This window comes from Bidens hawaiensis, unplaced genomic scaffold (assembly GCF_021521415.1).
Source record: "Bidens hawaiensis isolate Kalapana, Puna unplaced genomic scaffold, B.hawaiensis_p1.1 tig00007413_1, whole genome shotgun sequence".
Classification (NCBI taxonomy): Eukaryota; Viridiplantae; Streptophyta; class Magnoliopsida; order Asterales; family Asteraceae; genus Bidens; species Bidens hawaiensis.
Window position 1 is genome coordinate 757,898 of NW_027491517.1, and position 25,794 is coordinate 783,691.

The following is a 25,794-nucleotide window of genomic DNA, read 5'->3' on the forward strand; positions in this document are numbered from 1 at the left end:
CAATAGAAAAAAAGCTATAAGCTAATTTTATATATAAACATAAGCTTTAAAATAAAAGCTAGGCCAAACACCCCCTTAAAACAGTATATCATTACCACGTAGGTGGTAGAGTTTTAACTAACAAATGGGGAGGTTTGTGGAAAGGGCGGGCGGAGGGGAGGTATGGGTGGCGATGTGGAGCTAGGTCTACGAATCATGGTTTATGTGGAAGGATCTCCACCAGGTAGAAACTACAAGATTATCCCAAGAACGCCTTCGGCTTTCAAACAGACCTGGATGTGGGGGCACCATCTCTCTCTCATACATATATACATATTATTACAAAACAAGTATATTATTTTTTATTAATGGAGTTTGTGGAGGTTTGATGTTGTAGAAAAAAGTGAAGGTTTTTTAAAAAGGTTTGTAATATGATGTGGCGGTTTGTGAAGTTCTAGCGTTGTCGGCGCTCTAACACACCTTTACACCGCGTTGCGGTTTAAAGCCCGTTACCATGTTAAAGTCCCACTATTTTCTTTTTAAAGCATTTGGGCCTCACAATTTCTTTGTTAAAGCCCCGCTACCATTTTCCACTTTACCACCCGGGTCTTAACGTCCCGACCATGTTGAAGCCCCATAACAACCAGTCTTAACTCTTAAGTTTATCTTTTTTACTTTAGATATTGTATTATTGTTATTGCTATTATGTGGTAATTCAACACATGTCGATCTACTGAAACATTAGAACAAGGATCGGAGTATAAAGACTTGAACGAGTTGAATATATGTGATAAGGACATGTTAACCCGTTTTTGCTCGCTGTAGATATGTACATCTAGTGTAGAAGCAATCTGTCAGTTGTAATGATATGGCATATCGTTCTCTTCGTGAACCAAATTATGTTACTTAGTTGTTTGTAAATGGTTATGTTGTTATTTGTGTGTCGTATATGTTGAGGTTGATTGGTTTCTCGGTGTTCTTAGATATCTAAGTTCTAACTATCCGTTTTATAGGACATATACTCTGAACCGATGTTTGTATCAAAAGAAACAGACCACCTTTCTAAACTTATTTCGTACCATCACGTTTATAAGGTCAAAAATCAAAATAATAGCTATACAATATCACAATTCCAAGAATAGTAAATTTTTGTTTACATATATGAATGTTTAACAAGGTTATGTCTATGTAACTTTCTAATTAAAGATAAGAATTCATATTACAAGTTATGTTAACAAATCCAGAGCTTAGTTGTATTCATTTAATCTAATATTTGCAATCTAAGTTGTTATTCGTGTATGTTTATTTGTATTTACCACAATCAATTACCATATCAGGTTTTACATAGTCATCCAATCAGCTAAAATCACACACCAATCGTTAAATCTATGGACAACCTACTTACCATGCCTAAATTAGGCGAAAAGGGCTTTTGATTTTCTTATCTTTGATCGGTATTCGATGTTGATCAATATGATGTAACCACTGTAGTTGATGTAAACATCGAGTTCTTATGCTACATACTAAAATAGTTTATGTTCAACTGAAACCGTTTGATAGTTCCATTCGATCTAGCCATAAAACACTTGTTGACTTGTTTAAAGACATGAAACACACATGAGTGTTTCACAATAGAGGTTACTCTCTATTGTAACATTTTGCAAAACCAAGAGACGAGGTCTCACCCACCTGATATCTTTCTTTTCAACAACTTCGCTCTAAGCGCCCTTTAGCAATGGATTTGCAACCTTTTTCGAGCAACTTCTTGTTCTTGACGTTTTGCAGTTTGCATAGACATCCAACGAACGTTTCATTACAAGAGCACTCCAAAAGAGTGGAATTATGAAGCAAGCATACATACAACGATACAATAACATTCTTGTTCACCTTCAGAAATTTTCAAGTAAAAAAAAAGACAGAGAAAGTTATCATGTATAAACTCAAATCATAAAGAGAATCTATACGGGCCTAAACTCAAGGCACTGCACAGTAAGTCCTTGAAACCCCATGTCATAGCTGGATAAGCTAAGACGCGCAGAAGCCATTTTGATGGTAGGACGGGTTTGAAATTCGTGTACTTGTACTTCCATCCAACCATCGCTCCGCTGTTTTGGTAGGCCTTTCATTTTGGGCATATTCGATGGGTTCAAGGCTTTATTGTTAGCATTATAGCTGATAACTGGGGTTTGAGGAGTTCGTAAAAATATATTGTGAACTTCCTTAGGGTGTGAATCTTTATCAACCACTAGCACAGGAGGCGGGTTAACATGTTTGTAGCCTTCAGATAATTTGTAGACAAGGTGAACTCCATATGTTATTTGAGGTGATAACAGTTTGGATCTAAACTTGCAAAATATATCAAATTTGGGAAGGTTATACAATAATCAGCCACTTCTTCAAACCTGTAAAAGAACATATTGTGTAATAAACTGTTAGAATTGGATAACATGTATACCCAATAATGTTTTTTAAAGCAAGTGTTCGGTGTACTAGATTCCATCTCATATGTGTCACATGTTGATTAATTTTAACATGACGCCATTCTCAATTTTCTTTACACAGAAAAGGATAGGTAAAAGGACATATCGTGTAATAAAATGCTAGAAAACACACGCATACATATATAGATATATGGTTGGGTTCTTTTTAGAACTCAACAAAATTTAAGAACTCTTATCATATGTGCAAATAGACAAGTTAGATATCTAAGTAAGAGTAGTTTTATCATATATTATAATATTAATTATTTTAGAACTCTTAACAACCAATTATTTTATTTATATATTTTATATATCTATTATTATTTAAGAGTAGTTTTATCATATATTATATATTAATGTATCATTACATATATAAATCACAAGTTTATATATGTGCAAATAAACAAGTTAGATATCAATGTAATAACGGATTTACACAATTGTAAAAAAAAATTTACATACGTGTAGAAACGAATTTTTCCATAATTGTAATTATGAAGTTATGTATAAAACGTAGCAACACTACCCTCAAATAATATAGATATGTAAAAAAATATAAAAAAGATGGTTGTTAAGAATTCTTAAATTATTTAGGAGTTCATAAATGAACCTCCATCCTATATAGATATAATAATAGCATAAGCATATATATATATATGTGTGTGTGTGTGTGTGTGTGTGTGTAAGACTGGGCGTAGCGGGGCGCTTTTCCCACCCAAAACACCCCCTCCCCCCTCTGCCTTGAGGTGTTTGGATGTGGGGGGGCGCTTCCCACATAGCGCTATTGAGGGTTGTTGATGACTGGTCAGTCAAACATAGCTTTTGACAACGGCTAAAACTATAAAAAAAAATTAATTTTTTTAATATATAAACCACAACCCTCAACATAATTTTATAAATTCTCTCTACAATTCCTAAAAATCTCTATACTCAATCACAAAAATATGGATTATCCATCTTCCTCCGTAAAATCAACCGATATTTCGAGAATAACGAGCACACGACCAAGGAGGAGACGGCGGTTACGAGTGCAACTACGCTCGCAGCAAAGTATACGCAATATATTCATTCTTCTTCTCTCTCGATCTCGAGAAGAGACTATACTAAACGAGGCCGTGAGGGCGTGAACGATCGTTTGATGAAAGATTACTTCAATGACCCATCGAGATACAAGATATACAAAAATCCTAAGATTTTCCAACGTCGCTTTCGAATGTCAAAACATTTATTATTGCGCATTGCCGAAATTTGGAATGCGAGCTTGATTACTTTAAACAAAAAATGGGACGCCCGAGAGATGTTAGGATCCACCCATATCCAAAAGGTCACCTCAGCGCTACGCGCGCTTGCCTACGGAAATACAACCGACATCAACGACGAGTACTTAAATTTGGCGGAAACTTTTCGAAAAAATTATTTTACTTGCGTTTATTTGAATTTTTTTTAATTTTTATTTTATATAGGTATAATAAATCTATACGACGCACGTTATCTGAAAAGACCTACTTAGAACGACCTACACCAAATTTACTCGGTGCATAAAAGGAAACACGGTTTACCTGGTATGACTGGGAGTATAGATTGTATGCACCAGAAGTAGTCTAAATGTCCAACCGCAGGGTGAGGCCAATACACACGTGGTGACCAAATATCACCAACAATTAGCCTTCAAGTGATTGCTTCTTGCGACCTTTGGGTTTGATCGGCCTACTTTGGCAGCCCAAGGTCCAACAACGACATAAATGTTTTGAAGGCGTCGCCTGTGGTAGAGGATTACATCTCCGCTACCATACCAGTCGTATCGTTTTAAGCTAACGATAACTACTACCCCCACGGATACTATGGATACTATCTGGGAGACGAGATATATCTGGAATATTCGATTATCGTAAAAACGTTTGGAGACCCGATCAATGAAAAGAGAGAATATTTTAAGAAAGTACAAGTTCGCGAAAGGACATCGAGAGGTGTTTTGGGGTCTTCAACAACGTTGGCATTTTGTGAGAAATCCTTGTCGTTTATGGACATTAGGAAAAATGAGAGATGTTATGTATACGTATATCATATTGCATAATATGATTATCAAAGACGATGGGAGAGTAATATGTCAACATTATATATCGGGATGTTCCACAATTACCTCAAAACGACTTTGGAACAGAGACTGCATAATGATGAGTTGCGTTCTAGTGAGATACATAATTCGCTTATCGCGGATTTGATCCAACATGCTTGGTTAGATTGGATCATTCCAATCAAAGGTGAAAACGTAGCAGGCGAAGATGACGAAGAAGAAGATGAGGAAGGTGAAGACGAGTTTGATGGGGAAGAAGGTAAAGGTGACGAAGAAGGAGACAAGGAAAGTGAAGACGAAGACGACTACTATTTATTTTAAGTACTTTTTATTAATTTTTTCGTTTTTTTATTTTAATGTATTGTTTTAGTTTTAATGTAACTTGTTATGTCTATTTTATTTTTATTTAATGAAATGCGGTTTTGTTTCATTTTTATTAAAAAAATTAATAATAATAATAATAATAGGGCAATGATTGGGAGGGGCATTATCCACTACACCCGTTTTGTGTATAATGCCCCTATGGTGGCGTGGCGCCACATGGCGAACAACGCCCACATAGGGGCATTATCCACTACACATGGTCTAACATTGAGAACCTATGTTAACAAGCTCGCAAAACGTGCACATGTATACAAGAAAAGAGGATGAGAAGTAAGAAAATAACCTTGATTCAGCTAGATACGTCCATTTCCATTTGTCTTCTTCCAAAGCTTCTCTTGCTGACACCGTAACACATTTCTTACCATCTATGTCTAGAGAAAACCACTGTAAACAAATGAATATGAAAGTGCTTGTTTTAAAATCATGAGTATATCTGTATGCATCTTTAACATTGTTGATTTCAACTATGATAGAATGGATCATTCTGATCGAATTTACCTCTTCACCATCATTGATTGAAAATCCCCTGCAAAAAGTATAGTACAAATCCTCATTGGTTTCCCATTGCAAATCTAATTCTGACCAATTGATTATGTCTTCATAATCCACTGGCAATTTGTCTTTCCAATATGTGTCTTGGTTCGATATGGGCTGCATGTGAGCATTCTGTTGGGAATATTTTTCCAAAATAAAAATGTATTTTAATATTAAGTAACAAAATAGAGAAAAATATTTTTGGTTAAAATTTCCATCCCACATAACAGTAGTAAAGCTGATTGTGTTACTATCAAACAACGCTTGTTACTATATGTTTGGTGCTTGATTGTTGTAACGTCACAAGAAACCGGTTAGTCAATAATAACCAGACTGCTAAAAATCATGTAGTATCCTAACATGATTTAGTTATTTAGCAGAGTTCAACCTGCTTAACTATCACCAAAAAACAATTCAACTTAGTATGGCTGATTTAGGATAAATTCATCAAAGAGATCAGATAAGATTTTCTTTGTTTTTTAAACTGTTTTTTTCTCATAATCATAAATATGGTGGATGGAATTTAGTGTTGCTAGTGGTGATGAGATTGGAATTAAGACTATCGGTTGACAGTTGTCAGCTTTACCGTTCTGTCATTGTTAACGTTGATCCCTATAGGAGGAAGCATCTCCGGTTCAATTTCAGATATAATATCACTCAGACGATTTGGAGCATACAAAAGCATATCCAGTCTTTCACACAGCCTCTGGTATGCAAGTACAGTCTCAGGTTCATTCAGCCCATGATTTTTAAGTGCAGTGTCATATTCATTCAGCCTCTGATATATAAGTTCATTCTCAGATTCACTCGGACTATAATAATTAACTGCCAGATCGACTACACGTTCCATGACTTCGAAAGCAAGTGGCAATGCTGGCCCCTCTTCAGGCTCCTGAGTCTCAAGTAGTTCCGCAACACTTGGCATCGTTGGCCGTTTTTCTGCAAACATTTAAATGCAATGATCTATCTGTTGTTGGTTTTAGAGCATCAAATATATATAATCGCTTTCTTTCCACATAGGCACAAAATTAAGAGTTTGATCATTGCTATAACACTCACTTAACTATCAATTTTTCTTAAATGAAAACTAGAAACCCTAGAACCTGCTGAGGGGAAACAAAGGAAGGAAAACTTACAAATTAGAGTAGACCACTGACGAGCAGCGACGTACGGAAGAGGATCGGCGGATGGAGAAAGGCTAGCCGTGTGTTGTGCGGTGGAGACAAAGGCCAGGCGTCGAGTCTGAAGGAGGATGGATCAAAGACATCAGTCGGTACAAGACAGGAGACTTAGTCGTCCAATCCATTACATTACATTTCATTACATTGCATTATTAAAACTTCACAATCCGTAAACCTTTCATATTCTTTTTTTGTTTTTATCATTTTAGAACTATAAATATGTTCATTAAATTTCACACATTCATCTCATCTCCTGCACTTAAAATTATATATAAACTGACTTAGTTAAAAATAATAGATTTGATTTTATTAAAGATATAATATTATGATCATATTGATATAAGTAATGCATATTTTTAATCTCTATAATTTTAGGTAATTAATTATTTGATTAAGAGATTGATTGATATGTTATACTAACATAAATTTCACACTTCTCCCCACAACACCACCTTACCCCTTCCTCCCATCCCATCACGGCGCCTTCGATTATGTCTGCTTCCTTGCTTTCTGAGTCGCCCATTATCGTGGACGTTGATAGCGTGCTTGGGTGCATTAAATCTTTCCCTAAAGGGACTTCGTGTGGGCGGGACGGTTTGCGAGCCCAACACATTTTATATGCGTTGTTCGGAGAGGGGTCTCCGATTGCGGATGGTTTGCTCAAGGCTATCTCTGCGGTGGTTAATTTGTTTTTGGGGGGGAATGTGTCCTAAGGTGTTGGCAAAATTTGTTGCGTCTGCCCCACTTACGCCGTTGCTTAAACCGGACAATGGGATTAGACCTATTGCCGTTGGGGCCATTTGGAGGCGGTTGGTCTCTAAGGTGGCTATGAGGGGTGTCGGGAAGGAGATGACTAAATACCTCGGTGACTTTCAATTTGGGGTGGGAGTCTGATGCGTGCTGTGTAGCTTGTATAAAATATGATAGATTGGATATTTAGCTTTTGCACAAGATCGTGTTTTAAATTTATAAAAGTGATTTCTACAAAGACTAAACACACACAAAATAGGCAAGTGTACCTATCGTATATGTATAATAGTATTGGTAAGAACCAAGTATCGATCCGTGGACACAAAGGTTTCTAATAATAAATCGTTGTTTTACTTCAATCGGAGGTTTTAATCATTTTGAGGTTAATTTTTTGAACTTTTTATAAAATATAAATAATTATTTATATATAATATATATGTGACCAAGATAAGAAATTTTAAACGAATTGTTCAATTATACGAAGGTTACCATCTAAGATCAAGAATCCACTCCATTTTAGCGTTGATAATTAATATGTAGACATGTGATAAACTTACCGTAGCAATATATGATAGATAACTCCTTAACCCAAAGTGAGCATCTTTGGCACTAAGGAGATGATATGCGCATTTTAAAGTCCACCCTTTCCTAATGTCATACCATCTCAATGATGTCAATTTAAGTTGGCAAGTAGTTTTGTTAAGTAGAAAGATTAGGATTGACTTCAATTTCTCGAATACCAATTCTAACAACTTCGGATGATTGTAGTTCATCACACAACCTCACATTGGTTGATTTAAGTAGGTTATGATTACACATTCCATTAACATATGGTTTCTTTAGCTAATTTGATATCCTAAGCAAAGCCATTTTCAGATCACCAAGGTTTAGAAAAATACACCATAACTTAGATCTCATCATTTCTAAGTACAATATAAGGATCCATGTTTCGATAATGTATCAAAGTATTTATATCTTTCAAGAACATGAATCGATTATGAACGATTGCCAAAGAGATTGACAACCACCAACTTTGAATTAGTGATTTAAGATGGTGAAACATTTCTCATCAAAAGATAATTGTAATATAACCATGTACTTAACTAGACTACATCACATGTCTTGATTAATTATCAAGTAAAACAAAACTTCTTCAAAGATTTTAGAAGGTAAAAGGAGTTTAGCTCATAATGAGCATTATGATGAACATTAAGATGATTGATAATAACAAATACATGATTAAACTTAGAACAATCTAACCAAATGTAGATGAATCCTTCTTCTTAATAATGGGGATGATGGTTGATGATGATGATTAGTGGTGATGACCTCCAAACCTTCAAACTCTTCACTAGATCTTCAAGGTGAGTGTTAGTGTGTGTTTTTATAAGAGAGAATCGGATAGAAATCTTTTCAAGGCACACTTGATGAATGCAACATGAGCCAATATTTATAGACAATCTGGATGGTGAGGCACGACCCCGTGCTTGATGAGCACGACCCCGTGTATTTTTATGACATGTGCCAGATTTGTTTTGTCTTTTGTGTGAGCTGGCAACGGCCCCGTGGTTAGCAGGCACGGTCCCGTGCTTTTTAGTGACATGTGCTCAATTCTTCTTTGTCTTTTCTACATTCCCGTCCATGGCCCCGTGCATGCTGAGCACAGCCCCGTGCTTTTGTTCTTAGATTTTGTCTTTTCTTGTTCCATAAGCATGGGGGCGTGTTTCTTGAGACATGGGGGCGTGTTTCTTTCTTTTCTTGTGTTTTCTTCTGTTTTTCTTCGTCTTTTTGCTTGTTTCTTCGTTTGAGGTTTGGTTTCACCTGAAATTACGTTTTATTATGATAAGTAGCCTTTTATGCTATGTTATTAGATAGAAATTGCAGTTTTTAGAGATTATTTGATGCTGAAAAGATGTATATTTCTATGTACATCAGAATCCCCAGTGGGGCTGAGGCCGTGTTCCATAGCGCGAACAGGTTTCTAAATCAGTTTCATTCGGATGGGTCATTGGCTATGCTTACTGTCGATTTCTCCAATGCCTTCAACTTAGTAGATAGGACGACCTATCTACACGAGGTACGAAGTCGATGTCCTTCCATTTCTCTTTGGGTGGATTTTTTATATGGGTAGTCGGCTAGGTTATATGTGGGTGATACTTACATTAAATTCACCACTGGGGTTCAACAGGGGGACCCTCTTGGGCCTCTCCTTTTTGCCATAGTTTTGCACCCACTTGTTAACGAAATCAGAGATCGGTGCAAGCTTCTCTTTCATGCTTGGTACTTGGATAATGACACGATTATCGGGGATACTAGAGAGGTGGCGAAAGCATTAGATATTATCAGGTCTGAGGGGCCTCCTTTGGGTCCTGAATTAAACGTTAAGAAAATAAAGGTATTTTGGCCAACATGCAATGGGGTGAAGGTTTAGGAGGGGTTGTTCCCTTGCGGGATTGGAAGGCCGGTGATTGGCGTGAAACTCCTTGGTGGTGCTGTAAGCCGGGATGCGGGGTTTATCAGCAGTTTGGCTATGAAAAGGGCATCTAGCGCTGTGGAACTGATGAGCTGTCTCCCAAGACTTCGGGATCCTCAATGTGAGCTTCTTTTGCTTCGCTCATGTATGGGAGTCGCCAAGCTTTTGTTCGGTTTGAGAACGTGCCAACCTATGTATGTGGGGGAAGCTGTTTCTATATTTGACAATGGTCTTCGAAGGGCGATTGAGGACATCGTGGTTTGTGGAGGTCCGTTCTTTGGGGATCTCCAATGGAGGTTGGCATCACTTTCGACCCGTTATGGGGGTTTGGGTCTCTGTTCGGCCGAGGATGTATCTACATATGCTTTTGTGGCTTCGAGAGCACAGTCGTGGTGTTTGCAAGACCATATTCTTCGGGGTTGTGATATTTGTGGGTTGGACTCTGATTATAGGTGTGCGATGGATCGTTTACGTACTTTACTTCCAGATTTTGATCTTAGCGGGTTCTCTAATAAGGACATCGCCCCCCCCCCCCCCTAAAGCCCAACATGTTGTGGCGAGTGCCTTATTTAGTGGAATCGTCAAGAGTTTAGAAGTGAAGTTTGATCTATCTCCTCGCCAAAAGGCGGTGTTTGAATGCCTTCGGGCTCCTTGGGCTCAGGATTTTCTAACGGCTATCCCCATTGAAGGATTAGGCCAACGTATGTCGGGTTTGGAGTATCGGGCTGTCCGTAAGTACCGGTTAATGATCCCTATGTTCCCGACTGATGAACCTTGCCCAATTTGTCGCAAGGTCTGTTTGGATTCTTTTGGTGACCATGCGGTGCATTGCAAAGAATTGCCTGGCTTTAAATACAGACATGATTTGGTTATGGATGTTCTGTGTGATGTTCTTAAATGGGCAGGGATTTCTGCTAAAAAGGAGGCCCCTGTTAACTTTCTCACGGATCCTCTTGAAGGGAGTCCACTTTACGACCAGCTGATATTCTTGTGTTCGGGTGGACATGGAGGAAACACGCCTGTGTGGATCTTACAGGAGTGTCTCCTCTTGTTGGGCTCAGGGACCGTGGGTTTGTTGTGGGTCAGGCTGCGTTGAAGGCTGAATCGGGCAAAGTAAGCTTGTTTAGATAATCAGCATGTCTTTCTACCGTTTGCCTTTGATACATTTGGTTTCCTAGCCCCAGAGGCTGTGAAATTTATGAGTAGGGTTCAACGCGTCGTACACGGAACCTCTTCAGCTTCTAGGTCCCAAAACTTCGTTTTTAGAAGGATTGGCTTTGCTATTCAGAAGGGGGTTGCGGCGTAGCTTGTTGCCCGTTTACCTGCCACTCTATTGTAATCGTTTTATAGTAAATTATAATGAAATGGAAAAAAAATTTAAATTTATAATAATTTTATTATACTATTACTATTATTCTACACATATATCAATTTCACTATTCGTCCCTAAAATAAGAAAACAATATAATTTATCATTAATGTTCATATATTGCCACACTTTTCCTCTTTTTTCTCTAATGGACGTTACACTTTTTTGTTAAATCTAGTAATGTCCCACATGAGGACACTTTTATCATAGTGAGCCCGTAAGGGGCACAACCTAGCTGTCATTTGGGAAGATAAGAGGTGGGTGGAAAGGGAGGGAGTGGGGCTATGTGATACTTAAGGTTAAGTAAGTTTTCTTACTTATCAACCTGCGGTTTATATTATAAATAGGGCCATCAATTTACAGGTTGACATGATTATTTTGAGAGTATTGTCATTAGTTTTTGAGTTATTTATTGAACTGGTTCAGTATTGATTAGATATTTGAGTTTACGCGGTACAAATAGTTATTAAACCTACCCCACGTCTTTCACATCTAGAAAGATTTGAACTGACCAAAGGAGCGCAAAAACCACAGAAAGGATGGCGACTTCATCTTCCACTTCCTCCATGGTCGTTGATATTGCTACAATGGATTCCACTCAAACCGCGTCTTAAGCAGATTTATCCAATTAGCTGGCACTTCTCCTTTGCAAAAGAAAAAAAAAGAACCGTGGCTACATTCATCATTTCTTGTAATTTTAACTTATGTTCATTTTGTTCTAATTAAGAACCCTAATCCATTTTCATGTTAATATGGGTGTTTCAATAGGAGTGTTCTTCGTATGTTAATTTGATTTCAATTCTGCATTATCATTAACACCACCAAATTTGAAAATGTATTTCAAATGAATTTAAAATTGATTTGAAATTGACTTATGCAACTATACAAAATCATACCTTTTCAGAACATATTTAGCAAAAAGATCTCATGATACTTAGATAACTTATACGAACATTCATCGAGGATGACAGTCCTGAAATTATGTGAAATGGTTTGAATAATTTGGATGTGTAATCCAAAAGTGATCATATGATATTTGAGTATCAAAAAACATAATTTAGCCTGTTATTAATCACCTATTGCTTCATTACTTCTCACAAATTGGCAATAGCGGAACCATAATAATCTTTTAACCGGGAGTTTGTATAGAAAGATCAGCCTTAATGAAAATCGGAAACACATATTTTCTTATTTCCTTCCCTTACCATCCTTAAATGATACTCGGGACACAACCAATATTTTCTCTCCTACCTTTTCCTTTCCTTTCTTTTTCCTAATGATACTCAGGAACGCAAAGCAAAATTTGATATTTCACTTACAAAAACACCCTCTTATCTGATAGTTGATTTACATATATATAGTTTGAACAATGGATTGCATTTTCAAAATGTATTTTCTTAAAATATAGAAGTTAAATTCAGAGTAAAAGCAAACATTATATAAAAAAGGTCACTAGGTTCTTTGATCGTTTATGATAAACTATACATGTATTAGTTGCATCTCTAAAAACGAATATTAGCGTTGCCGTTCAAGAAAAAGTATTATTAGTTTGAAAGCTGCAGTTAGGTTTTAAAGCCGAAGGACTGGAGTCGCCAAGCAAGAAAGATTGTCCGTAAGGTTTTGATACGTAACAATTAATATACTTTTCACTGCTATTTATTCTGTTATTAGTGTATCACAAGTAGTAGAATGCATAGTACAAACAGAAATACCGAGTAGTATCCACAATAAGGTAGGCTGTCCCATAAGTTGGAGAGGTTGCTTACAAACTGTATATTATAAAGAAGAGAATCTACACGGTTGGCCTAAACTCAAGGCCTTGCACGATAACCCCTTTAAGAGACATGTCGTAACCGGAGAACTTAAGACGTGTGGAAATCATTTTGACAAATTCATGTGCGTGCGCTTTCTTTTGCACCATTTTGATGGCGGCGCGTGTTTGGAATTCATGTACCTGTACTTCCATCCAACCATCGCTCCTCTGTTTTGGAAGGCCTTTTATACCTTTTGGTTTAGTCAACGGGTTAAAGGTTCTTTCTTCTTTTTCATTCCAGCTGATGACAGGGGTTTGAGGGGCACGTAAAAAGATATTGTAAACTTCCTTCAAATCTGAATCCTTATCGACCACTTGCACAGGAGGGGGCTGATCAACACTTTCATGGTCATCCGGTAATTCGTAGACCAGGAAAGCTGCGTATGTTGTTTCAGGTGACAGCAATTTGGAGTTGAACTTGCAGTAAATACCAAACATGTCAAAATTACAACAAGCCACCTCTTCAAATCTGTGAAAACACATATTCCAAAAATGTTAAAATTTGATAACATATATCCCAAAAGAACTTTGAACCGATCTCATATACATGAAATTTGCTCAAACTTTTTATTTTCTATAGAAAAGATCTACTTCTCATTGACGGAGAGAAACAGAACAACTTTAGTGACTCTTATATATAAATATACATATTTAAAAACAGAACAGTTGTGAACCGTTGGCGTCTGCTACTAAAATATATTACCGTTTGGTGTCACAAAATGCACACGCACATGCATGCATATAAGAAAAAGATCGAGAAATGGGAAATAAGAAAAGAACCTTGTTTCTGGTTCAGAGTTCCATGTCCACCTGTCTTCTTCTAAAATGGCTCTTGCTGGCAGCATTAGACATTTCTTCCCATGTTTGTCTAAATAAAACCATTGTAAATACATAATAGGCATGTAAGTGTTGAGATCTAAGGGAATGGGCGATAACAATGTTGGATCCTGAAAATGATAGCTAGAGTTTACCTCTTCACCGTAACTTAATTGAAACCCCTTGCAAAGGATTGAGATCAGCTCCTTCTTGGATTTCCATTGCACACTGTCTTTTGACCGCTTGATCATGTCTTCATAATCGCTTAACATGTCATCAAAATATGTATGTATGTCTAATTGCATATCAACCTTATCCTCCATTAACGCTTCATGGTCTGCCTATGAAACATAACCAAATAAATCAGACTTAACTAATGAAAAGAAGAAATAAACAAAATGCATGAATCTTTCTGCAAAGAAATACGAGTTCTCTTACTTTCTTCAGGGGTCGAAACTCAATGCCCTCGACTAGCATGGTCGGACAGCACTCGGTGTAAAAGCAAATCTCAAGATCAACAGTTCTCTGGTCAGTGGTGAACTGATACAGCTCGGCCGCCAACCATCCGTCTTCTCTCTCGTCTGATACGAATGAAAAACAGCTGCTTAGCTCCCCTTTCAGCTTGTATTCGAGGCCTATATATCGGCTTTGACTCTTGTTTTTGAACACGAGGTTCACAGCGTATGTGACCCCGGGAGACAGGAATCGAGCCTGGACACGCGTTTTGAAACTTGCTCCAACCGGATCATAGCAGCCCCCTGGAAATCTGCATATGATTGAAGAAGCAGCAAAGAATGGCGTACTTGTGAATCACGATCGGAGAAAACAAAAAAGAGTAGAGTAGGACGAGGAAATATCACCTTGAATTACATTCAGACGAGTGTATATAATGCTGAGATTCACTTGCAGAAGTTAAACATCCTGCTATAGATATCATTTCACAGTGTTGTCCCTCCTTATTTAAGGAAAACCACTGTCCATTAAAACAAGGTCAACTTAGTTTTCAAGTTACAGTGTCAGAATTATAAATAGTTACAAACTGGGGACTGGGAAACAGTGATGGTGTGTCGGGTTTTACCGTTCTGCCCCTGTAAATAAGGGTTCCTTTGAAGAGGAGCGTCTTCAGTTCGGTCTCGGGTATGTTACTCAGAGGATCTCCCACGGTGATCATGAGCAGCTCTTTGTAGTTCGGAGGATCTTCCGTACGACTCTGCCCGTATCCTTCAAACAGCATCTGGCAATCAAGTGCAGCTTCAAGTGCCTTCACAACCTGTGACATGCTTGGTCGTTCTTCACCAGATGCTTGCAGGCATTTAAACGCGATGTCCGAATACAATTTTAAAGCATTTCCATCCATCTGTTGTTTCAGATCATTAAAGACAGGCTCTTGTAAGTTATTATTCTGTTTGTAGCATTTTTTCCACATGCGCACGCGACTTGCGCCATATTTGTTACAATATCTCCCAGATAACATTTCAACCAATACGATTCCAAAACAGTAGACGTCTGTTGTTCTCGTCTTGAAAAAGGGCGGATCAAGGTAGGCAGCAGTGTTGGGGACTGTCCTCCTTGAGAGTCCAAAGTCGGAAAGTTTAGCACTCCAATGTGCATCAAGCAGGATGCTGGAAGGCTTGATATCACGGTGGAGAATCCTTTTGTCATTGCCCGTGGCTTCATGAAGGTATGCTAAGCCCCTTGCAGCATCAACGGCTATCTTGAGACGTTGGGACCATGTGAGATGAGCGGAGGTTATATGGCGGTCAAGGCTCCCATTGGGCATATACTCATAGACAAGAATCGTTTCATCAGCCTCGTTACAAAATCCTAGGAGGGAGACGAGATTTGGATGCCTGAGACGGGTAAGCAAGGCGATCTCGGTGAAGAACTGGTCTCGTCGCTTAGGATGGAGGCACTTAACAGCGACGGTGGTAGAGTGAGGCAGATGTCCTTTGTAGACGTGGCCGAAACCACCTTCTCCGATGAGCATGGAGTGATGAAAGTTGTTGGTTGCGGATTTGATCTCCTCAAGTGAAAAGTGACGACATTCAAAGTCCTTTTTGTAGAGCTTCCCGAAAGCGCCACATCCGAAGTTGTTGGTGGTGATGATTTGTTCAAGTGGGATTTGAAGATGGTTGGACTCCTCTTCCATTATTTGTTTGTAGGTCAACAAGTGTGTGTGATCTAAGCAAGTACAGAAGAGTTTAGCCTGCCTCTTTGTATGTTGTTATGTTGTGTCAGATAACTAACTAGCTGCATAAAAAAAGTACAAGAGTCCAGATTTATCTATAATAATAATAACAGTACAGAGAGAGAGAGAGAGAGAGTTGGATCAAATTGTAACCTAAATTGGGCAATCAATCATCACTATTATAAACACACACAGGGTAATTTGATGGGGATAATAATAATAACAATAACAACAAGTAAATACAAAGAAAGAATCAACACAATACAGACCGGAATTGCCTGCGTTGACTTCAAAGTTGAATCAATTATCTTAATTTGAACATTAGAAACCCTAGTACTGGACTTAGGGGAAGAACAACTTACAAATTAAAATTGACGATTAAGACGGCGTGTGGCGGTGCAGAGGAATAATAAGTAGTGCGGTTGAGAAGCAGCGCAACGGCAAGGGCAAGGCGCAACGAATGTTTACAAAGGCTAACGAAGAGGTCCCATAGTAAAAAAAATACCAACATTGAATTTACACGATATAAAATTGGTTGATTAGCGAGTCATCATTTACTATGTTTATAAATGGACAATTTGCTTATGGGCCTGTAAACGAACCGAATGTTCGGTGAACTGTTCGGCGGGAAGTTCTTTTATGTATAATAGAAATTAATTAAATATTATTTGGATAAGTCATCTACTTAAAGATTTTATATTTGTTAATTTGTGTTCATTTAACTGTTTTCATGTATGTCCGTTTATATTTGTTTGTGTTCATTTACATTTGTTCATATATGTTCCTTTATCTTTGTTCATTTATGTTCGTTTAGATTTCAAATAATAAACATAAACGGACACAAATGTTCACTTTTCAAATTAACGAACACAAAGATAAATATTTGTTCGATTAAGTGTTTATGTCCGTTTAAAGTTAAATGAACAAACACGAGCATGCTCGTGTTCGTGTTCGTGTTCGTTTGATTCGTTTACATGTTTTCAATATTCACATTGATGAATAAATCGGTCTCAGTCTCTAGGCTCTACAGTATTCGTTTGTGTTCATGAACCGTTCGTGAACACATTATTTCCTTAATAAACGAACATGAACAATGTCTTGTTTGTGTTCGTTCGGTTCATTTACAGTCCTGTCCACCTCCTTAATTTTTCCTATCAACGTCCCTATGTCATTATTGTTTGGTTGCATCCATCAATTTCATTTTTCGACCCTCTTCTTTCAAAATTAATACCCAACTAGAATTGTACCCGGCGCAATGCGCCGGGCAGTTGGTTGGTATAACCCGAGCGTTATGATGGAAAGTCAACGCGAGTTCGATCAGTATCGGTTACGGTCGTTATGGTATAAACAGCGTTTAAAATCCAACCGTTAAAACCATAAAAATAAATTCGTCAAATTAATATATAAAAACACGATGTTTATTCGGTCGGTAAAACACAAGCATTGCGGTCCCCGGTGTTGTGGGGGTAGGTCGGTAAAACCCATGCGCTGGAAAACCCGAGCATTACGACTGAAAGTCAATGCGAATTCGGTTAGTTTCAACGGTATAACCAGCGTTGGTAAAACCCAATCGTTAAAATCCAAAATAAAACAAATTCGTCAAATTAACAAATAAGAAATCAATATATTTAAAAAAATGTTTATTCGCTCGGTAAACCCAAGCATTGCAGTCCCCAGTGTTGTATCAGTGAGTCGGTAAAACCCAGACGTTGTCGGTGCCGTGCGTTGCGGCGGTAAGGAGACGCGAATTCGGTGGTTGGATACGTTTGATACGGTACCAGGACTAAATAAATAGATAAAACCCCAGCGTTGGTGAAAACCGAGTATTTTCAGTTCGAGCATTGCGGTGGTGAATCGGTAAAACTTGGGAGTTGGTAATACCTGAGCATTGTCGGGTCTGGATATTATGGCGGTAAATCTACGCGAGTTCGGTCGATTTTTAATATGTTCGTTAGGATATTAGACTAAAACCAAAAAAAAAATGGTCTGGCCAATGGTGTGGTGCCACTTGGACCAATAGATGGCCAAGCGGCACCAAACTTCACAATTATTAATACCCAATCTCTTATAATAATAATAATAATGTAACTTGAATATCTTGGAGATATATCTGCAAGATGAAATGAAGATGCATGTGGTATTTATAACATAAAATATTTTTTTATTGTGTAGGAGATAAAGCATTAATATTATTGGTTTAAAAATTGTGTTAACTTAATTATATCTAACACTCCTGCTTGGATGACATATTTTTTCTTTGACTATGAAATAATGTTTCATAAAAACCCCTACAAAATAAAGCCCAGTGAAAAAAATACTTTAGTCAAGGAAAAAATAGTGCAATTTACAGCTCCTCCTCAAGTTGTATTTGTATGTTATTACATTCCCCATGCATGTCGCAATCCAATATCATGAACGTGTTTCCTGAAAGAAGTTGTAGAGAATGCTTATATGACCAGCTGGATGACTGCAAGATCTGGACATATTTTGCTTCAACATGTACATCCTTAATCAGCTCTTGAGTATATATGAAAAGAATCTTGGAGGTATGTGTTTTGATATGCCCGTTTTTCATCAAGCCACGATATCCTTGTAGACTGCAATTGAACTTCCATCTTTCTCTAGTCTACAAGAAGTTAATATGAGTCGTGTCATATATCATAGCCAACACACTCTCCAAAAGCTTCATGTAATGTAATGACCTCAACATGATTTTAGGACGTTGCAATAACAAATGAAATTGCACACAAATAACCTTGCATGCATATGCATAACCAACCAAACCCTTCTTTTGAAACGTTAGAATAAATCAACAGTCCCTAAAAGGTATCGTAAAACATGTTTAGTCCCATTCCAATGTCTGTTTTTCATTACCCTAGTTCATATCCTTCAACAAACCACGTTTTATTGTTTTATTGATTTGTGATATTGAAAATGATTACAAATCCAATCCTAGATCAACACCATTATTGTTAAGAGTAAACTAGGAGAAAACCAACTCGGAAACCCTAGGTTTTGTAATTACGACAATTAACCATCGTAATTACGCAAGATTAGTCTAGCATTTCTTACTTCAAATTCATCGTAATATTTTTAACCAAAAAAATACAACACATCTATGTTTCCACTATGCATTTGTGGGTAAATCACTTGCACTCACAACGAGTGTAGGGTTTGTGTATCATATGTTCAGTTTGAGTTCTATTGTGTCTAAACTCAATCATAAAGACTAAAGAAGAGAATCTATACGGGCCTAAACTCAAGGCACTGCACAGTAAGTCTTTGAAACCCCATGTCGTAGCTGGATAAGCCAAGACGCGCAGAAACCATTTTGATGGTAGGACGGGTTTGAAATTCGTGTACTTGTACTTCCATCCAACCATCGCTCCGCCGTTTTGGAAGGCCTTTCATTTTGGGTATATCCGATGTGCTCAAGGCTTTATTCTTAGCATTACAGCTGGTAACTGGGGTTTGAGGAGTTCGTAAAAATATATTGTGAACTTCCTTGGGATGTGCATCTTTATCAACCACTTGCACAGGAGGCGCCTTAACATCTTTATAGCCTTCTGGTAACTTGTAGACAAGGAAAGCTCCATATGTTGTTTGAGGTGACAAAAGCTTGGACCCGAATTTAGAAAATATACCAAATTTGGGAAGGTTACAACAATCAGCCACTTCTTCAAATCTGGAAAAAGACATCGTGTTAGAATTGGACAACATATATACCCAATAGGAATTTAAACGTGTTTCGTGTACTAGAATTCATTTTATATGTGTCACATGTTGATTAACTTTAACATGTCGGCATTCTCAATTTTCCTTTTTAGCAGCAAAATGTTTTAAAATATGAAAATTCCGGCTAAAACCTGGAAATTCCGGCTTGAAATGGAGGAGAAATACCTGGAAGGAAGCGGAGTAGAGCCTTTTTGGTGTTCTCATTAATAGTACATGGGGTTTAAAGTATAGAAAAGCTGCAACAAGATCATTTTTTTTATATTATAAAGTAATATTGTAGCTATGCACTGTTTGCAATTTGCAGCTCTGCTGCTACTGCTAGTGTGCTAATGTCACCTTAAGATTACTTTTTTATAAATAATGATAGGTTAATTTAAATAAATGTTTAATTTAAAACTATTTGTTATTGAACTATTAAAATTATATTTGAAGGTTTTATGAATCTTTTTATCTTTCTAATCCCTATATTTTAAAAATTTTAACTTACTGTTTAATTTTTAAATTTTATGCGTATTACATAATAGCTTTTGCTTTTCACTGCCCACCGCCCCAAAACCGCAACCCCCGCCACCACCAGTGTCTCACCCAGCCATCTTCCGGGATCGCTTGCGTGCCGGAAAGTCGAGTTGCAGGTTTCCGGCGAGCACCATCTTCATCATATCTCCAATGGTGCACAATCTTCATGATCTCCATCACCTTTTTACACCTCTGAACCATCTCCATTTTCTGAAAGACAAGATAGCCGGAAAACTCAAATTCTCCGGAAAAAATAAGGTCGCCGGAAAAACGAGGTCACCGGAAATGGAGGCTGTGTGTTAAAAATAAAATTTCTGTTTTACCCCCTCAACTAATTTGAATAACATTTTTAGTCCAAAACATTAACGAGGTTAGTGTTCATTTAGACGGGGAGTGGTACATGAAAATAAGGTGAAAGTTGGGAGTGGTGGGTGACAAATCGAAAGTTGGGAGTGTTATCTATCAGTGAAGTAATGTTGGAAGTATTAAAAACCAATATCCCTTTTATATATGAATAATAGTATTATTTTTCTAATACATAACATATTTTTCATTTTTTTCATTTAAGTGTGTTTTTTTTTTCTTAGGCCCTCGCTTTTTTTTGTGCTTTGCGCCTAGGCCCTAGGCGAGACCTATGCGCCTTGAGTGCGCCTAACGCTTTTAATAACTATGGTAGTAATACTAATAGAGCTGATTGTATTACTATCGAACGAAACTTGTTAAAAAATATGTAGGTAGGTAGGTATTGTAACATGAATATATATATCTTTATGTAACATTAAGAACCTGTTAACTAGCTCCCAAAGCGTACATATATACAAGAAAAGAGAATGAGAAGTAAAAGTTAACCTGGATTCAGCCAGACACATCCAATTCCATTTGTCTTCATCCAAAGCTGCTCTTGCTGACACCATAACACATTTTTTCCCATCTTTGTCTAGAAAAAACCACTGTAAACAAATAAAAATGTAAGTGTGTGTTTTAAACTTATGAGTATATACGAGATTTAAGTGTACAGGCATGCAATATATCTTTCACAATGTTGATCTCAACTATGCTAGAATTTACCTCTTCACCATCATCGAGTAGAACCCCCCTGCGAAAAATATAGTACAGATCCTTTGTGGTTTCCCATCGCACACCGTCTTTTGACCACTTGATTATGTCTTCATAATCCGCTGGTAGTTTTTCTTTCCAGTATGTCTCTTTGTGCGACATGGGTTGCATATGAGCGTTCTGTCGGAAAAAATTTCCCAAAATAAAAAAATAAAAATGTATTTTAAAAATGACAAAGTAGATAAATAAGTTTTTTTTGTTAAAATTATCGTTCCACATAGTATAGTAGTAGAGCTAATTGTGTCACTATCAAACGAAACTTGTTAGTATATGTTTGGTGCTTGATTGTTGTAACGTCACAAGAAACCAGCTAGCTGTATCTCGTTTTCTCTAACAACCAGATTGCTAAAAATCAATCTAGGGTCCAAAAATGTTAATAGTTCAGCTTGCATAACTATCACCGCAAAATACAATGTCGATAAGGAACTCTACATAGTACATATGTTGCATCACTGTATATAGGAAGTGATTAGCCACAAACCCTATGCACAACATCTGATTAAACGGTGGAGCAAAATTGCTTTAAGGAGAGTGTTAGCTTTAAGGGTAGAGAACACTCTCCTTAAAGCAATAAGCACTCTCAGTTTATATATATAGAGAGAGAGACACACACACATATTTATTTAACATCTCCAAAAGAAAGACAGCCTAAAAACCTTCACAGAGAAAAATAATGTATATGAATAAGCTGGTGTTGGTGAGCTTACTTTCTCGGGTTGAAACTCGATGCCTTCTACTAGTAGATTTGGACAATGCTTGGTGTAAAACATTATTTCAAGATCAATAGTTCTCTGGTGACTAGTAAACCGATACAATTCGGCCGTCAACCATCCATCTTCCCTCTCACCTGGTAGGAATGAATAAGATGTTCTCTTCTTCCCTTCACATTCGTGTTCAATGACTATATATTGTTCTTTATTCTTCGTAATTTTGAACACAAGGTTTACAAGGTACTTGATGTGCGGTGACAAGAATTGAGTTCTTATGTGTGTTTTGAATTTTGCTCGAGATGGTTCATAGCAGCCCACTGCAAATCTGCAAAAAGAAGCATCATATGTCTTTATACTTACAGAATGGTGCATCACGATCAGAGAAAACAAAAGGGAGTGGGAGTAGGAGTAGGAAATATCACCTTGAACTATATTCAGGCGACTTTACAAAACGCTGAGATTCATTTGCAGTTGAAGCCAAACATGCTGCTATAGATATGATTTCACAATTATCTCCATTTATATTACGTGAAAACCACTGTCCAATAAACAATTCAACTTAGTTTGGTTGTTTTAGGATGAATTCATCAAAGAGAGAAGACTCTAGATTTTCTTTGTTTTTAAAATGTTTTCTTATAAATATGGTGGATGGATTTTAGTGTTGCTAGTGGTGATCGGATTGAAATTAGGAATAACTATTATAGTATTCAGCTTTACCGTTTTCTCATTGTCAACAAGGATCCCTTTAAGGAGAAGCATCTCCAGTTCGCTTTCAGATCTATCATTCATAGGATCTGCAGCAGTCAACAGCATCTCTGTGTAGTCCTTTGGCAGCTTCACTCTTTCATAAAGCTTCTGATATGTAAGTGCAGTCTCAAGTTCTTTCACAACTTCTGGCATCGTTGGACGTTCTTCAAGATTCTCGCGCAGACATCTAAATGCAATGTCTGAATATGTTTTCAAAGATTTTTTATCTATCTGTTGTTTCAGATAATCAAATATAATCTCTTGTAATGTGTTCTGTTCATAGCTTTCTTGCCACATAGGCACAAAACTATGAATTTTACCATCTCTCTTATCAAAGCATAATTTCCCGAATAATATTTCCAGTAATAGCAAGCCAAAAGAGTACACGTCTGACTTTTTCGTTAGGAAGTACGTCTTCAGAAACACTGGATCACTGTACCCAGGGGTTCCTGCAGGGTTGCTGACAAGGCCTATCTGCTGCCAATTGGCAGGTACTATCTTTGACAATCCCAAGTCCGAAACTTTAGCATTCCAATATGCATCGAGTAGGATGTTGGAACTCTTTATATCACGGTGAATAATTGTTTCTTTAGAGCCCTTGGCATCGTGTAGGTAGCTTACTCCTATCGCAGCATCAAGGCATGTCTTCACACGTTGTGTCCATGTAAAAACAGAGGACTTTAAATAGCGATCAAGGCTTCCATTAGATGCATATTCGTACACGAGGATCATTTCATCAAACTCGATGCAGAATCCCAAGAGAGCAATGAGTTTTTCATGCTTATGACGCGTAAGTACCGTGATCTCCAACCAGAACTCACGGTCTCCTTGCCCAAACTTACGATTCAAACGCTTAATAGCAACCATGCTACGCCCCTTAAAGTGAGACAGTTTTCCACTATACACTTGCCCAAAACCACCATGTCCGATGACTCTGGCTTCATCAAAGTTGTTAGTGGCCAATAGTATCTCTTTAAGTCGGATTTGAAGATGCTCAAACTCCTTCATGAAGGACTCCATTACTTGTTAGTCAACTAATAATAAGAAAAAGCAAAGAAAGTATTACAAGCACGCATAGATGCACTAGTTGAACTTTAAAAGAAAGAAAAAAAAGACTAAACCAACAACAAAGGTGTTTGTAATCACTGTAATTAGCTAGGAGTGCGCCTTACACCACTAAACTTACTAACTTAAAATTAATGTAACTGAACAAACCACTTAACTTGTTATGCTAGTTTTTTCGGATGACATTAACTACCAATATAATCCACTTTGTCCTTCATAAACGTAAACAGATTCGTAATAAAAAAAACAGTTGAAAGTGTTATTATTGTGTAGCCTCATTTCTGTATAGGAATAACTTTCTACCCAAAAAGGCATAATTCGTTTTACAAAAAAAATTTCCATATCATCAGTATGTGTTCTCAGTACAAGGTTGATCAAATGTTAAAATTGTAATTGTAAATAATTAAAAGTTGAAAAGTAAGTGAGAAATTTGAATGGTTAAATGGGAAAAATAATAGTAAAGATCATCAATAGTTGATAAAATAAAAATACAAACAATCATCAATATGTAGAATTAACATTTTAGAGAGGGTCGTTATACTCAAACACCACCCCCATGGTGTGTTCGTATAGGGGCCATACGAGCCGAATAGGCTCCAAAGTTTGCACCGTGTATATGGTGTCCAAATAACCTATATGGTGTGGGAATAACCTATGGATGACAGATAAAACAGAAATAAGCAAAGAAAATGAAAGTAAGTATGTATGCCGATTTGCGTTGACTTCAATAAACAAAGAAAAACTGACAAGCGACGGTGGCCGGTGGCAGACGATCGGGTGATGGACGACGGATGCAAGGCATCGAGTGTTCACACTTTTGCTTATTTCTTAATCTCTCCAGTAATTACAATTACACAACGATAGAAACTGCACAGCAATAGCAACAAGCAGGAAGGAAGGAAGTCAGTCAAACATGTTGTTTTTTCATATATTGAATTTCTGTTTTTCATAATTTAAATTAGACAAATAAAATTTCATTCAAAATAAATATATGACATTATACTATATATATACTATATATATATATTAAAACCATGCACGAAGAGGAAATTGGATGCTACAGGTTCATGGTTTCTATGCTTATTTGTTGTCTTCATTTTTAATTCTTTATCTAAAAGATATAATCTAAACAACTTAAAATCATTTTAAAGGGTTTATCATTGTCTTTGGTTTCTTGGTCATTTTGTGGGTGCACACCATATGTTCGATGAAATGCCATATGTATTTGTTTCTGTGTTTTAGTTTGTTTTCGCATTTTGAAATGTTGTTGTGTATTAACCTTTGTTTTAATAGTTGGTCATTACATAGATGGTAGATTTCTATGTCTTTGTATTGTTGTCTTGCATGTCACTTATCTGTTTTTGCATTTTGAGATGCTGATGGTTTTATATTCTTGATTTAAGAAATGAGCAAACGGGTACCAGTATCTATTCGGTAGTGCAGAATCGATACCGGCTTTTGACGTATCTGAATCGGTACAATAACGGTACCGATGAGGTTCGGTTAGGTATGTACTAGAAGTTTTTTTTACCCGATTAGCCCATATGCAACAAAATTCAGAATCATAGTTAGATTTTTTTTTTTGGTTCTTTAAAATCTGTTTTTTTAGTCACAAATGGTCTTATATTTTATCTAAGTTGTAAAGATTTTTATACTGGATAAGCTACACATTTTATATTTACGTTGGTTTTGCATTCACTTATGAATTATCAATTATAATCACTTATTTGAAAAAATAAAAGAAAACAGGTTGCAACATGCGTAATTATGTTATGCTTCATTAGTTTCTTACCTTTATCACTCCGCTTTACACATTTCTTCAAATATATATCACTTCGTTCATTATTATACTGGAAGTTTTGTT

The 25,794-nt window shown here is 37.0% G+C and overlaps 2 protein-coding genes across 4 annotated transcripts; both read right to left on the bottom strand.

Moving 5' to 3' along the window:
* Window positions 1-1,745: 1,745 nt before the first annotated feature.
* Window positions 1,746-23,928, bottom strand: LOC143635252 (putative receptor-like protein kinase At5g61350). 2 transcript variants are annotated; one of them, XM_077103133.1, is made up of 6 exons: window positions 22,836-23,928; window positions 22,541-22,656; window positions 22,116-22,443; window positions 21,361-21,528; window positions 5,201-5,301; window positions 1,746-2,381 (listed from the first exon to the last, which is right to left on the bottom strand). In XM_077103133.1, exons 1-6 carry the CDS (start codon window positions 23,883-23,885, stop codon window positions 2,294-2,296), a joined length of 1,851 nt encoding a protein of 616 aa, XP_076959248.1. In that variant the 5' UTR covers window positions 23,886-23,928; the 3' UTR covers window positions 1,746-2,293. The 2 variants fall into 2 exon arrangements, with proteins under 2 accessions (XP_076959248.1, XP_076959247.1); XM_077103132.1 differs by lacking the exons at window positions 1,746-2,381; window positions 5,201-5,301 and adding exons at window positions 19,161-19,726; window positions 21,142-21,242.
* Window positions 12,840-16,150, bottom strand: LOC143635251 (uncharacterized). 2 transcript variants are annotated; one of them, XM_077103130.1, is made up of 6 exons: window positions 14,932-16,150; window positions 14,714-14,826; window positions 14,292-14,619; window positions 14,009-14,194; window positions 13,818-13,918; window positions 12,841-13,506 (listed from the first exon to the last, which is right to left on the bottom strand). In XM_077103130.1, exons 1-6 carry the CDS (start codon window positions 16,000-16,002, stop codon window positions 13,017-13,019), a joined length of 2,289 nt encoding a protein of 762 aa, XP_076959245.1. In that variant the 5' UTR covers window positions 16,003-16,150; the 3' UTR covers window positions 12,841-13,016. The 2 variants fall into 2 exon arrangements, with proteins under 2 accessions (XP_076959244.1, XP_076959245.1); XM_077103129.1 differs by having other exon boundaries at window positions 12,840-13,506; window positions 13,818-14,194.
* Window positions 23,929-25,794: the final 1,866 nt, after the last annotated feature.